Source organism: Stenella coeruleoalba (genome assembly GCF_951394435.1).
Source record: "Stenella coeruleoalba genome assembly, chromosome: 7".
In the NCBI taxonomy this organism is placed as follows: Eukaryota; Metazoa; Chordata; class Mammalia; order Artiodactyla; family Delphinidae; genus Stenella; species Stenella coeruleoalba.
The window spans coordinates 43,284,773-43,297,852 of record NC_137153.1 but is presented as its reverse complement, the minus strand read 5'-3'; the positions used below and the strand labels follow the sequence as shown (position 1 = coordinate 43,297,852).

Here is a 13,080-nt window from a genome sequence, read left to right as displayed (position 1 = left end):
GGTCCTCCAGGACCACACCCCAGCACCACCACACATGCCATTTACCAGCTGTTCGTCTTGAGGCAAGTGACTTCACCTCCCTAGTCTCAATTTCCTCACCTGTAAAATGTGATAATGACAGGACTCATGAAGGTGTTGTGAGGATTAAATAAAACAATATGGGTAAAGTATTTACTTCTGTGCCTCAGTCATGCTATGTAATCAAATATTTGTTATGTTTATTGATATACTCTATGTGCTGGACATTAAGCTACCTGCTGAGGATCAAAGAATGATGAAACATTGTCCCTAGCCTTCAGGGGCCTGGAGTACAATGGGGCAGACTCATATATCAATTATTACAACATAATGTAATATCTACTATAAGAAGGGAGTAGCCAAATATGGCCTTAGCCCAGGGAAAGGAAAGACTAACTCTTGTAGGGAGCATCAAAAAAGGCTTCACAAGGAAGGGATATTCACGCTCAGTTTTAAAGGGTGAGAAGCTTGCCTGGCAGAGAGCTAAGGACATAAGAACAGAGGATGTTCTCCATAGGCATCAAGGTTTCCATTCCTTAACTGTCAAAACATACTGATGTTAGAACAACACATTTTACTGCCATCTGCCAGAAGATAGTCATAATAAATATACAAACCTACAATTTCTAAAGTGTGAATGCAGCACCTTTGTGCAATACACAACCTGCACAACACTACTGGAGGGTCTGATATTCTTTTGTAAAACAACTTTTATGGTCATGTAGGATATCAGTAGAAGAGAAAGAGAAGAAATTCGGGAGAGGGACGAGGCCTGAAGAAAGAGGATGGAGAGGAAAAAGAGCCAGGAGAAATTGTGAAGGTAGACTTATTGCTGACTGCATTTGGGGAATAACAAGGGAGTGAAGGTTTCTAATTTGGAAGTACTCATTACCCTAAATGAGGAATACACTGGAGACATAATTTAGGGATAAATGATAAGCGAAGAAGAGATGATTTCAGATTGAAACGCAATTAGATTAAGTTGCCTGCAGAAGATCCTAGAGTCACACTAGGATATACGGGTATGAAGCTCAAGGAGGGGAAGGGACTGAAAGTGTGTGTGTGTGTGTGTGTGTGTGTGTGTGTGTGTGTGTGTGTGTGTGTGTGTGTGTGTGTGTGTGTGTGTGTATTTTTTGAGACTATAAAGTGCGTTATTTGGAGTCTTGGGAATTGCAATTCAGGAGACACAGTTTCGAGTAAAACAAAGTGTTTCAGGGGAGAGAAAGAATCAGGGGCTTATAAAGGTAAATGCCACAAGGTTGTTAAAGTTGTAAGAATTATGACCAGCTCTGACACAAAAAGGAAGTATCTGTCCTTAACTGAATGTATATATATGAGAGGCATCAACATGTCACAGAAGTTAGGGTAAAAAGAGAGGATGAGATCACCTAGGGGCAGAACAGGGAACTGTGGGAGGGACAGACTAGATCTTTGGGACACCTCCCTAGACTCCAGAAGCCTACTAATGCTCAAGCCTCAAATACCCTCTCCTTGCGAAACACCCCTTGCAGGCAAGGCAACACTCAATCAGCCCCTCTGCACAAGCTTTGTATCCAAAGGGGAGAGAAAAGAAACCAGATTTTTCAAAATCAGAGTTTCACTACCATCTGCAAAGACAGAATAACGCAAAGCAGAGTGAGCAAATGAGTGCTGAAGACATGCAGTCACAGAAATAGGATCAGTCAGGAAAGGCTTTGGAAACTGCCCAGTAGAAAAAGCCAAGAGCCAAGGGGACTGATAAGAAAGAAAAGGAGTGGGAGTGGACATTCCACTTCAAAAAGCACAAGTGACGGTACAGATTTCAGCAATGACAAGCCATGGGTGAGGGGTGAGAAGCAGACCTTAGTTGGCCAACCCAGAGGAGCTGCCCCAGAGAGTCACCCAAAGAAGGCAAAGGTGTTGAAAGAACACTAGGCCAAAAAGTGGAGATTTAACAATCCATAGGAGACAACTGCCAGGGTCTGAGCTGCAGAGTGAGGTGAAATGATGCTGTGTATAGGCAGGCTGGAGTGGAGAAATCTAGAGTCAGAGATGAGTCATTTAATAAATTTAATGTGGGCCAGAGTTAGGTCTAAAAGGCAACTCCTTTGTGAGGGAGCTGATGCAAGAGCATGAAGAGTCAGCTGTAAATCTAAAATCCTAAACCCAGAGCCTCAAATGATGATGGTGCTACAGGCAAGTCCCACTTCTAAACACTATGTGTTCAGAGGGGCATGTTTGCTCTTGCTGGAAACTGATGAATGAGCAGGTAATGGACTGAGAAATGAAGTATGTCTTCATCAAGCATTGGGAAATAAGTCATCTGGTGACTGACTACTCACAGTAATAATAAAAGAAGCCTGAAAAGAGAACAGTTGGATAGCAGGGACAGGAGGGAATCCAGAGGACAGCTGAGAGCATGGCTGACTTTTGCAGGATAATAGGACCTACCCCTCCTGCCCCACACAAACATACATTCACATGCTTCATTCCCTCTAAAGTTCTGAAGTTATAATGTTTCTATTTACTACACCTTGAGAAACTGAAGCAGTGACTACAGGATGCTTATGTAACTAACCTTAAGCAATATCTTCGCCCATTTCAGCCTTCAATTCCAACTTCTAGGAATGAAGCATTTTAGAATATGGGGAGCACATAAGGATGGATGTTCCTGAATCTTCAATATAACTCATCCAGTAAAACTCCATAAACTGCAAGCTCTATGACAGCAGAAGTCAAGGCCATTTTTCCTTCCACTATACCCCTAGCACTTAATACCTAGCATACAGCAAGAATATAATAAATATTTGCAAGTGAATGACCAGATAATAATCCTATCCAGGTTCTCCTGCCTTCCTTCTCTCTCCCCTCCTCTAGCTCCTCTTACGTGGGGTGCTTTGCTACTCTCTCTGAGCAACCCCATCTCCACATTTATGTGGGTAAATCCTAATTCTCTACTTTTCAGCCCCACACTTTTCACTCCAGAGTTGTAGGGACTGGTCAGAAAGAAATTCTGATTATTTCTTAAGGGACCCAAGTGATCTGATGGGCCGCACAAGGCCAGAAATCTGGTAACCTGGAACACGCTGTCCAGAAGAATGTTCTGCAATGATATATGTGTTCTAAACACTAACGTAGCCACCATGTGACAATCAAGCAACTGAAATGTAGCTGGTGCAACAGAGGAACTAAATTTCTTACTTAGCTTTTTTAAAATTTACCTTAAAGTTACGATAGCTACACGTGGCTGAGGGCTACCATAATGTCCAGCACAGCCCTGATCAATCCCAAATCCCTCAGGCTTGAAGTTGAGACTCATACTTTAACCCCACAGAGGTTACTTATTTCACCTCCCACTTCTTTTCATAAAACTAGTCCCATTTACCCATCCCTCTCTCTCCTTCCTTCCCCTCACATACATCCTTCAGGTATAACATACTACATCAGGTCTCCCAAGTAAGTCATTATGAATATGCTCTCCTGGTACTGAATTATACTCTTCCCTTCCTCCTAAAAAAACAAAAAATTCTTCTCAACCTCCAAGTCCCACCTCCTCCCTGAGGCCTTCACAGAGCCTTCTCTTCTCTACATCTCCTCTTCTCTTCTCTACATCTTGTTATTGCGTGTGGTCGGATTTACCTTTTCTGAAAATGAAATATGGATGTAATCCCACTGGCCAAATGAGATTATAATCTCCTTGTAAACAGACTGCATCCATTCAGGAAACTCGGAGGAAGGATCTCTGGAAGTCACTGGCCTAGGCTAGGTCTGGTCTTGTACTTCTGGATCTGCTGGTCTTCAGCATACTTTTATCAAGTGCATACCATGTGCTAGGCACTTGCTAAATGTCTTACTTACATCATCTCATTTAATCTTCACAACTCTCATTCTAAGGAAAATTTAAGTCTTAGAAAAGAAAAGTAACATGTTCAAGTCACACAGCCAATGTGTGCCAGAGATAGGATTTGAATTATTCCAGAGAACGGGTTATTTTGTTGCTGTTGTTGTCTTGTTTGGGGTTTTTTTGACCACACTGCATGGCTTGCAGGATCTCAGTTCCCCGACCAGGGATTGAACCCAGGACACGGCAGTGAAAGGCCAGAATCCTAGTCACTAGACCACCAGGGAACTCCTGAGAATGGGTTCGTAATCACTACATCATATACTTTTTGTCTTCAGTCATTTGATCATTCAATCAAAATTACTGCATGTCTACCATGTACCTTATGCCACCCTGGTGCTGGGAATAAGGAGGTAACACATCTCACTTGTATTGTATGATGCAGGTATTATACATCATACCTGCCTTCAAAAGGCTCAGAGTCTTGTGGAGGAGAGAGACTCAAAAACAATTGTAACAAATGTGGAAAGTATAATGATTGGTCTATGCAAAGGGTGTTGTGGGAGCACAAAGCTGGAGTATCCAACCTAGACTTGGAGAAAGGAAGTGTCAAGGAAGGTTTCCAATAAGAGGTGGGCCTAAAATGAGACCTATACATTAACTGGGTTAATTAGGTGAAAGTGGGCAGCCTAATTAGGTGAGGAGCAGGAAGAAGAGAAAGGAATCAGAGAGAAGATTCCAGTCAAAGGGAACAGCAAGGGCAGTGCACAAAGAAACAGCACAGTGCACATGAAGAAGCAGTTCAGGACTGCTGCAACCTAAGTATGAGGCAAAAAAAGAGGACGGAGATGCAGGCTGGTCCAGATGAAGCAGAGCCCTGGGTGACCAGCTGCAAAGCTCAAACGTTAGAAGCTCTAATGGATTTTGCAATTTAGTAAACAATAAATATTTGCTGAATGAGAGAAAAGATTGTATGAATGAACAGACAGATCCCCTTAAATATTATTAGCAGGACTTTGACTCAGTCAGATGTGTTTTCAAGGATCATTTGGGGGAGGAGGGTAGGTAGTGTGGAGAACAGATAACATCGGATACAGGACTAGAGGGGGGATACCAGTTAGAAGGCCATCATATTTCAGATCAAAGAAGGTCCAAAGTAAGACAATAATAGAGATGGAAAAAAGAGCACAGATTTGAGAAATATTTAGGGGGCAAAATCAACAAGATTTAGTGATGGATGTGCTAAGAGTAAGTTCAGAGAAGACAGAATTTGAACAGTCTGTGGTACTCGCAGGCAGAGCTGTCCAGGGTAGTCAGAGGTGAGCACGAAACTCAGAGGAGATCTAAGCGGACACTTCGATTTGGGAGCATGCAGGAGGGAGTTAAAACCAAGCTAGTTGATGTGCTCACCTAGGCAGTGTGTACAGAATGAAAAGAACAATGGGCCAAAGTCACAAGCCTTGTAAACACCCAACATTTTAGGAGAGGAGGAAGAAGACTATCCACAGGAGAAATGACTGGTGAGAGAGGCACATGGAAAAACAGCCAGAACGTAAGCTCTTTAAAGGAAGGAGGCACTTTGACTTGTTCATCTCTATATCACAGTACATGTTTGTTGAATAAATCAGCTGAGTGTATTGTCCTGAGAAGCAAAGGAGTAGGGAGTGAAAGGTATCATCAAGTTTCAAAAGCAGCAAAGGAATCCAGTAATGACTGAAGAATGTCTATCTGGTTTGATAATCAATCACTAGTGACTACAGGATAAAATTTCAGGGGAATGACAGATCTGAAAGCTAGACTGCAGAAAGGAACAGCAGGTGGAGTTGGAGACAGAATTTAGAATACTCTTTTAAAAGTTTGGATGAGAGGGGAAGAGAGTTACTGGATGAGAGCCAAAGGAAGATGGATCACTAGGAACTTTTTCTTTCTTTCTGGCTTGGGAGCGTGGGGGGTGGGGTGACGACACACACATGGATATGAGAAACCTGACCTTGTTTATACATAACTGGGACATAGACAAGGGCACAAAAGACAAATGAAAACAAGGTCTCATAGGTGAAAGTATAAAAGAAAGGTCAGAAGCAAAAATAAAGGAAATTGCTTTGATCAGGAGACAGCTCATCCTCTGATACTGAAGGAAAGGTAAAGATAGGTGTAAAGCTAGATGACTGTATGAAGGGAAGGCAGAGGCAGAAATTTGAGGGACAGCCCACCTGACAACCTCAATTTTCTCCCTAAAATAGTAGACAACAATAGAGTAAGGTGTTTGGGAACTTGATAAACAGTTGAGGAAAATCAATATAAAATAGTGGATAACATCCAAGCCTCTGAAATCCAACTGCTCAAGTTCAAATCTTGCCTCCACCACCTACGGACTGTGCGACTTGTGGCCAGTTATTTAAGCTAAGTCTTTTATTTCTTCAGCTGTAAAACGATATTAATTAGTGCTCTACACCACAGCGTTGTCACAAGGGCTAAATTAAGAAGAAAAAGTTCAGTATCTGGCAAAAAACAAGCATTCAACACTACTATCATTCTTGTTAATAGTGAAGGTAGGATGAAAGCAGGAGCTAAGGAAATGTAAAAAGATCATCCGAGAGCACAACTAAGGTGAAAGGGCACAAATCTGTTGTGTCTTCCCACGTGAAGAGTCCTGTCTCAAGTGTTCTAATGACGCCCAATATAAATCAAATTCTCAAAAGGCTCCAAACCTGGACCACATTAATTCCACATAGAAATTATATCCTTGCTTTGTTGAACCGCTATCACTGGTCTGCATGAGAAAAGGCTTGCTTCTTCTGGTCTTCGTGTAAGGCCTGTTGAGGACGCTGTGAAGGGCCCTCAAGTTCCTCTCATGGAGCGTTTCTGGAGAAAACAATGTCCTTCCTGACAGGCTGCGCCGCCTCCTTGGGTTGGACAGTGCCCATTCTCTAATCTTTCCTCTGCTTGTGTTCCAAGCTAGGTACAGGTGTCAGGGGCACAGGTGAACGAACGCGAAGTGGGACGGAGGCCAACATGAGCGCCGCCAAAACACGGCAGACGGGAAATGGGCAGCCCAGAGCCCTAGAGCCCTGGAGCCGGAGGATGCTGCAACGCCTGCCGGGAAAGAAGCCGTGAGAGCGTTATTCAGGGCACATCACCTAACAGGCAACAGCGGACCCGACCTGAGGCCCACTCCCACGGCTCTCAACCCGGCAGGCAGAAGAGGTAGGCCGATAACCGCCTTACCTAGAAACGGCGGAGGCTGACAAGCTCACGTTACTCCTCCACTTCCGGCGCTATGGGATGACGTCGCGAGACAGACTGGAGAGCAACCAGTGATTACCTGCTGACAGGATCTCGCCCGATGCCCGGATCCGGAAGTGCCCGCCCCACTTGGACCTGTATTGGGCCACGGTCCAAGTTTGGATCTTGGCAGTTATCCCAAAGAGGACGAGCTGTCTCAGCATCTGTCTATGCGAGAGCTGCTACCCCATCACCACCTCTTAGTTTCTGAAATGGGAGAGACTTCACGCTGCTCTTCTCTCGGTGGCCGTTTCTAGGCAGCCGTCCAGCCTCTGACATTCCCTTCATAAGGAAAAGCTCACTACTTTTAAGGCCACCTTTTGCGCTGTAGACAGTAGCTGCTTGTGGCCGCCCCCTTTCAAAGCTACAATCTGCTTTCTCCTATTCTGGGGTAGAAAGGACTGGAGGGGAGAAACCTTAGCGGAGAAACCTGCTAAGATTTTTTAATGCTGTCTTCACTAAATGAACTGGCTGAGGGGCAGTCAGGGAGGGGAGAAGCAGGATGCTGGAATGAAATGTGTTTACCGATTTTTACGGCAATTCCAGGATGTTCCCTAAGAGTCATATATTGCAATTATTCGAAGGCATTCTGGCAGATGGAAAAACTCCTCTCTCATTTGGAATATTGTTTCCTTCCAAAGAAAAGCAGAGACTCAGTGGTATGATGGCGATATCAGAGCTATAAAAACAGAGTGGGAGGATCTTCCAGGAAACACGGAAGGGAGACTTGGCAGTTGTTAGCAGAGAAGATGCAGGTTTATATTAGGGTCACACCAGTAAGTGGAGGAGCACAGGAAGCTTCTCAGCAGCCACGCAGGCCTCATGGCAGTAGAATGTGGTTCACATTGCTCGAGGTAAAGAGTGGCTGTTCTGGTGACCTGACCAGTTATTTCCTCAGAATTAAGCTTCTCTTAGCCTCTACTTCAACCTGACCTGCCTATGTTGTGTCTTGCATTCAAAACTGGATTGGATTATTCTAATTGGATTATTCAACATATATTGTGCAAAATTGGGCAGCCTATTAGGTCTAGTTGGATTATTCAACATATACTGTGCAAAAATGTCCAGCCTATTAGGTCTAGCCATTTCTCTATAGCATACTACCGGCCCAAGAAGCAGGGTCACATGGCATAATGCACGGCTTCGGGGCATGGCAGGCACAAAATTTTCAAGGACTCCAAAGCCAAAGATTTATCACAAACACATATATAGAGATTAATAGAGAATAAGCCTGTGGTATTATCTAATGCAGTAGCCCTCAAAATATAATCCTTAGATCAGTAGGAGTAGCCTCAAAACACTTGGGAACTTGTTAGAAATGCAAATTCTCAGTCCTCACCCCAGGCTTACTGATTCAGAAACTCTGGGGGGCGAGGCCCTGCAATATGTTTAACAAGCCCACCAGGTTATCCTAATATTGTACATGCTTAGATTTGAAATTCATTGATGGAAGGCAAAGGCTTCAAACCACACTGTGATAAATGTGTTTTGTTAGTATACTCAGAGTTTTGGAGTTTTTTTGTTTGGTTTGTTTTTTTCAAATAAAATTTTTTTTTCAATTTTTAATTGTGGCAAAATACAAATAACATAAAACTTACCGTCTTAACTGTTTTTAAGTGTATAGTTCAGTAGTGTTAAGAATATTCACATTGTAGTAAAATCTATCTCCAGAACTTTTTTTTTTGGCTGCGTTGGGTCTTTGTTGCAGCGCACAGGCTTTCTCTAGTTGCCGCAAGTGGGGGCTACTCTTCGTTGCAGTGCACGGGCTTCTTATTGCGGTGCCTTCTCTTTTTGCAGAGCACGGGCTCTAGGCACGCGGGCTCAGCAGTTGTGGCGCACGGGCTTAGTTGCTCTGCGGCATGTGGGATCTTCCCGGACCAGGGCTCGAACCCGTGTCCCCTGCACTGGCAGGCGGATTCTTAACCACTGCACCACCAGGGAAGCCTCCCAGAACTTTTTAATCTTGCAAAACCAAAACTCAAACAACTCCCCATTTCCCCCGCCCCCAATCCCTGGCAACCACCACCATTCTACTTTAAGTTACAATGAGTTTGACCACTCCAGATACCTCATGTAAGTGAAATCATACAGTATTTGTCTTTTTGTGACTGGCTTATTTCACTTAGCATAATGTCCTCAAGGTTAATTCACTTGTAAGTGTCAAAACCTCTCTCCTTTTCAAGGCTAAAAAACATTCCATTGCATGTATACACCACACTATTCCTCTGCTTCCACCTTTTGGCTATTATGAATAATGCTGCTGTGAACATCGTTGTACAAGTATCTCTTTGAGATCCTGCCTTCAATTATTTTGTATATATACCCAAAATTGGGATTGCTGATTCATAATTCTGTTTTTAATATTTTAAGGGACCACCTACTGTTTTCCATAGCGGCTGCACCATTTTACATTCCCACCAGCAGTGTACAAGGGTTCCAATTTCTCCACATTCTTGCCAACACTTGTTATTTTCTTATTTCGGTTTTTTTTCTTTTAATAGCAGTCCTCCTAATGGGTGTGAGGTAAGGTGATATCTCACTGTGGCTTTGATGTGCATTTCTCTAATGATTAGCGATGTTGAGCATCTTTCCATGTTTTTTGGCCATTTGTATATCTTCTTCAGAGAAATACCTATTCAAGTCCTTTACCCATTTTTAAATCATGTTATTTTATTGTTGTTGCATTGTAGAAGTTCTTTTAATCTTCTGGATTCTTAACCACTGCACCACCAGGGAAGCCCCAGAAGTTTTTAATTTTGATCTAGTCCAATTTATCTATATTTATTCTTGCTGCCTATGCTTTTGGTATCATATCCAAGAAATCATTGGACGCTTTTCCCCTATGTGTTACAGTTTTAGGTCTCACATTTAGGTCTTTGATCCATTTTGAGTTTTTTTTTAATATATTGTATAAAGTAAGCATCCAACATCATCCTTTTGCATGTGGATATCCAGTTTTCCCAACACAATTTGTTGAAAACACTGTCTTGCCTCCATTGAATGGTCTTGGAATACCTGTTGAAAATCATTTGACTACATATGCAAGGGTTTACTTCTGGGCTTTCTATTCTATTCCATTGGTCCAGTACCACCCTGTTTTGATTACTGTAGCTTTATAATAACTTTTTAAATCAGGAGGTGTGAGACCTCCAACTTTGTTTTTTTTTTTTCCTTTTTCTAAGATTGTTTTGGCTATTTTGCTCAGGGGGGGTAATTTTTTTTTAATTATAACAGTTAGAAATTAGAAAATCTTGCATGAAAATCAGGATTCTTGGTCTCTTGGGAAAGAAATCCAGCAAATTCTGGCAACAAACAGCTGGAACTGGAGTGGCTGCCAAGTGCTCTCTAGTTGCCATTGTCTCCACCCACTCATTTACATAATCTGTCCCGTCCCTTAAAGGCCCTTCTTTCTTTGATACTTTGAGACTCCTGGTCTAAGGGTAAGGCTGTTGGAGCCAGAGGACCAACCTGGGGAGGCTGCAGTGGTCTGGTTCAGAGATTTTCTCAAAAGGAAAAATACAGAGTTCTGAGAGAAAATATAGCTAGGAAATTTTGTTTGTTGCAGGAGAGAGGGTAGAGTGGGAGGGGTTGGGGAGGGGTGTCAAGAAAGACCTATCTAAGGAAAGGACAATTAAACTGAGTCCAGAAAGATGAAAATGAAACAGACAAGACTTGGTAGAAGAATATTCTAGGTCTATAATATAGACTGAGGAAAGGGCATGTACAAAAGCCCTACAGTAGGGCTTTTAGCATATTCTTTCAGGCATGACAGAAATCCAATGGAGCTCAAGAGTAGTTCGTAAGAGGAAAACGGTGATATATGAGCGAGGGTCAGATAGTAAACCATTCAGGAACTGTATGTAAGCTCATCCTATAGTCAATGAAAAAACCCTAAAGAGTTAGCCAGGGAGTGACATTATTTGATTCTCATTTTATGAAGATCACTGTGGCTGCTGTGAAGAAGAACAGATTGGAAGGGAGGATGAGAACAGAAAGGCTGAGAGCAGTTAGGAGTTTACTGATGTAGCACAAAGGATGTTGGCAGCCTGGACAAGAATACAGAAGTGGACTGATTTAAGAGCTATTTTGGAGGCAGTAGCAACTGGAATAGACAAGACATATTCTTCTCTGTAGGCCAACCTAGGTCAGATGGCAAATAACAAAAGTCACTTAGTGGGGATAGGACCAAAACCTAGTGAGCTATACATGTAGTTGCATCTTTCACATATCCAAAAACTTCTCCCTGCAAGTACCTACGACTCTGCCTGAAGGCTTCCTCCGGCCCCAAGAGCCTTCTCTGACTGCATACAGGCCAGAAGGGATGGGATTTACACTCCTGGGAGCAGTAGTGAAAATGATGTAAAGAAGTGAATGGGTAAACTTGTTTCCACACCCCTGGGGCAAAACAACTTTGAAGCATACACTACTCTGTCTCCCAGAGGCTCTCCAGCCCCAGTTGTCTAGAGGGGTAACCTGTGCATTAACCCACGGGTACTACTTCCCTCCCATCCCTGTCTCACTTCTCCACTCCCCTACTGATCCTTCCTGCTATCATCTCCTAAACAAACTAATTGCACTCAAATCCTTGCCTTGTGTATGCTTCTGGGGGAATACAACCTATACACTCCTGTTGAATATTTTCTTTTTTTTAATTAATTTGTTTGTTTGTTTGTTTATTTATTTATGGCCGCATTGGGTCTTCATTGCTGCGTGCGGGCTTTTCTCTAGTTGCAGCGAGCAGGGGCTAGTCTTTGTTGCGGTGCGTGGGCTTCTCATTGCAGTGGCTTCTCTTGTTGCAGAGCACAGGCTCTAGGCACGCGGGCTTCAGTAGTTGTGGCACACGGGCTCAGTAGTTGTGGCTCACAGGCTCTAGAGCGCAGGCTCAGTAGTTGTGGTGCACGGGCTTAGTTGCTCCGCGGCATGTGGAATCTTCCCAGACCAAGGCTCGAACCCGTGTCCCCTGCATTGGCAGGTGGATTCTTAACCACTGTGCCACCAGGGAAGTCCCTAAATATTTTCTAATGATATTCTATTTCTCTTTTTTAGGTAAGTTAGTAACTCCTACTGCTTCCCAACTTTTTGATGTCATGGCACAAAGATAAAATTATATATGCGAATCATACTGGGGTCACCTTAAGGTCTATGAGGAACTTGGTTTAAAAAAATCATTATATTTTCTTTATAATTATATGTGATAAAAATTTAAAATAGACCATTTGAGAAAATAACATTGATTCTGGCTAAATATCCAAATAAAATATTTTAAAATTTTTCATGAGAAAATTGACCATGTTTCTGTGAATATTACCTTTTTGACATTAGGTTTCATGGCGAAATAGCTATGTCATTTCTGATTAAGTTTTTAATGATAATCTTTTTAAATTCTTAGAGTCACACCCATAATTGGCGCACCAGTAGAGAAGTTCTGTTCTATACATCACAGAGTAAACATGCTAATGTATCCATAAACTATACCCTGCAATTTACTTTAAAATTTTCCACCTATAATTTACACTTTATTGTTTTCAACTCCTACTTTCAATACTAGTTAACCTCTCCCACTATGTGTTGATTTCCTAGCTTAACTCTCTCAAGAATCTAACTTTGCAAGAGTTTAGGGGATCGTCACTGTAATCCCAAGGACTAACATTCATACCATTGATGGTTCCTGTTAGAACTTTCATTTCAATTCATCAATTCTTATTTGTGTAAATTGCAGATGTTGTGGTGGTCTCTTCTGAAATTTCTTATAAACATACTAATTCTAACTTATCCTGCTTACCTTCTATCATCTCTTCATTGCCAGCCTTATATGAGCAATGCTGAACTTCTTACCCTTCCATCCCCTCCTCCTCAGTACTCTAGAGAGATAGATGAACTATCCCTGCTAAGCCCTGGCGCAGCTGTAATACTCTATTGCATTCCTTGATGTTCATGCTATTTCCTCTGGAATGTTC

General features: G+C 42.5%; 1 protein-coding gene across 17 annotated transcripts in view; it reads right to left on the bottom strand.

Annotated features, from left to right (window-relative positions):
• The window catches only part of APTX (aprataxin), a 141,634-nt gene that overhangs the window by 112,000 nt on the left and 16,554 nt on the right, over positions 1-13,080 (bottom strand). For 13 of the 17 annotated variants that reach the window (XM_079927915.1, XM_079927914.1, XM_079927924.1 and 10 more), the window contains exons 1-2: positions 7,067-7,272; positions 6,550-6,934 (exon numbers count right to left, since the gene is read on the bottom strand). In XM_079927915.1, coding sequence (XP_079784041.1) covers positions 6,550-6,617 — 68 coding nt within the window. In that variant the 5' untranslated portion in view covers positions 6,618-6,934; positions 7,067-7,272. Of the gene's footprint in view, positions 1-45; positions 98-3,636; positions 4,328-6,549; positions 6,935-7,066; positions 7,273-13,080 lie in introns of those variants that run through there. The other 4 variants (XM_079927927.1, XM_079927916.1, XM_079927917.1 and 1 more) reach the window with 4 other exon arrangements.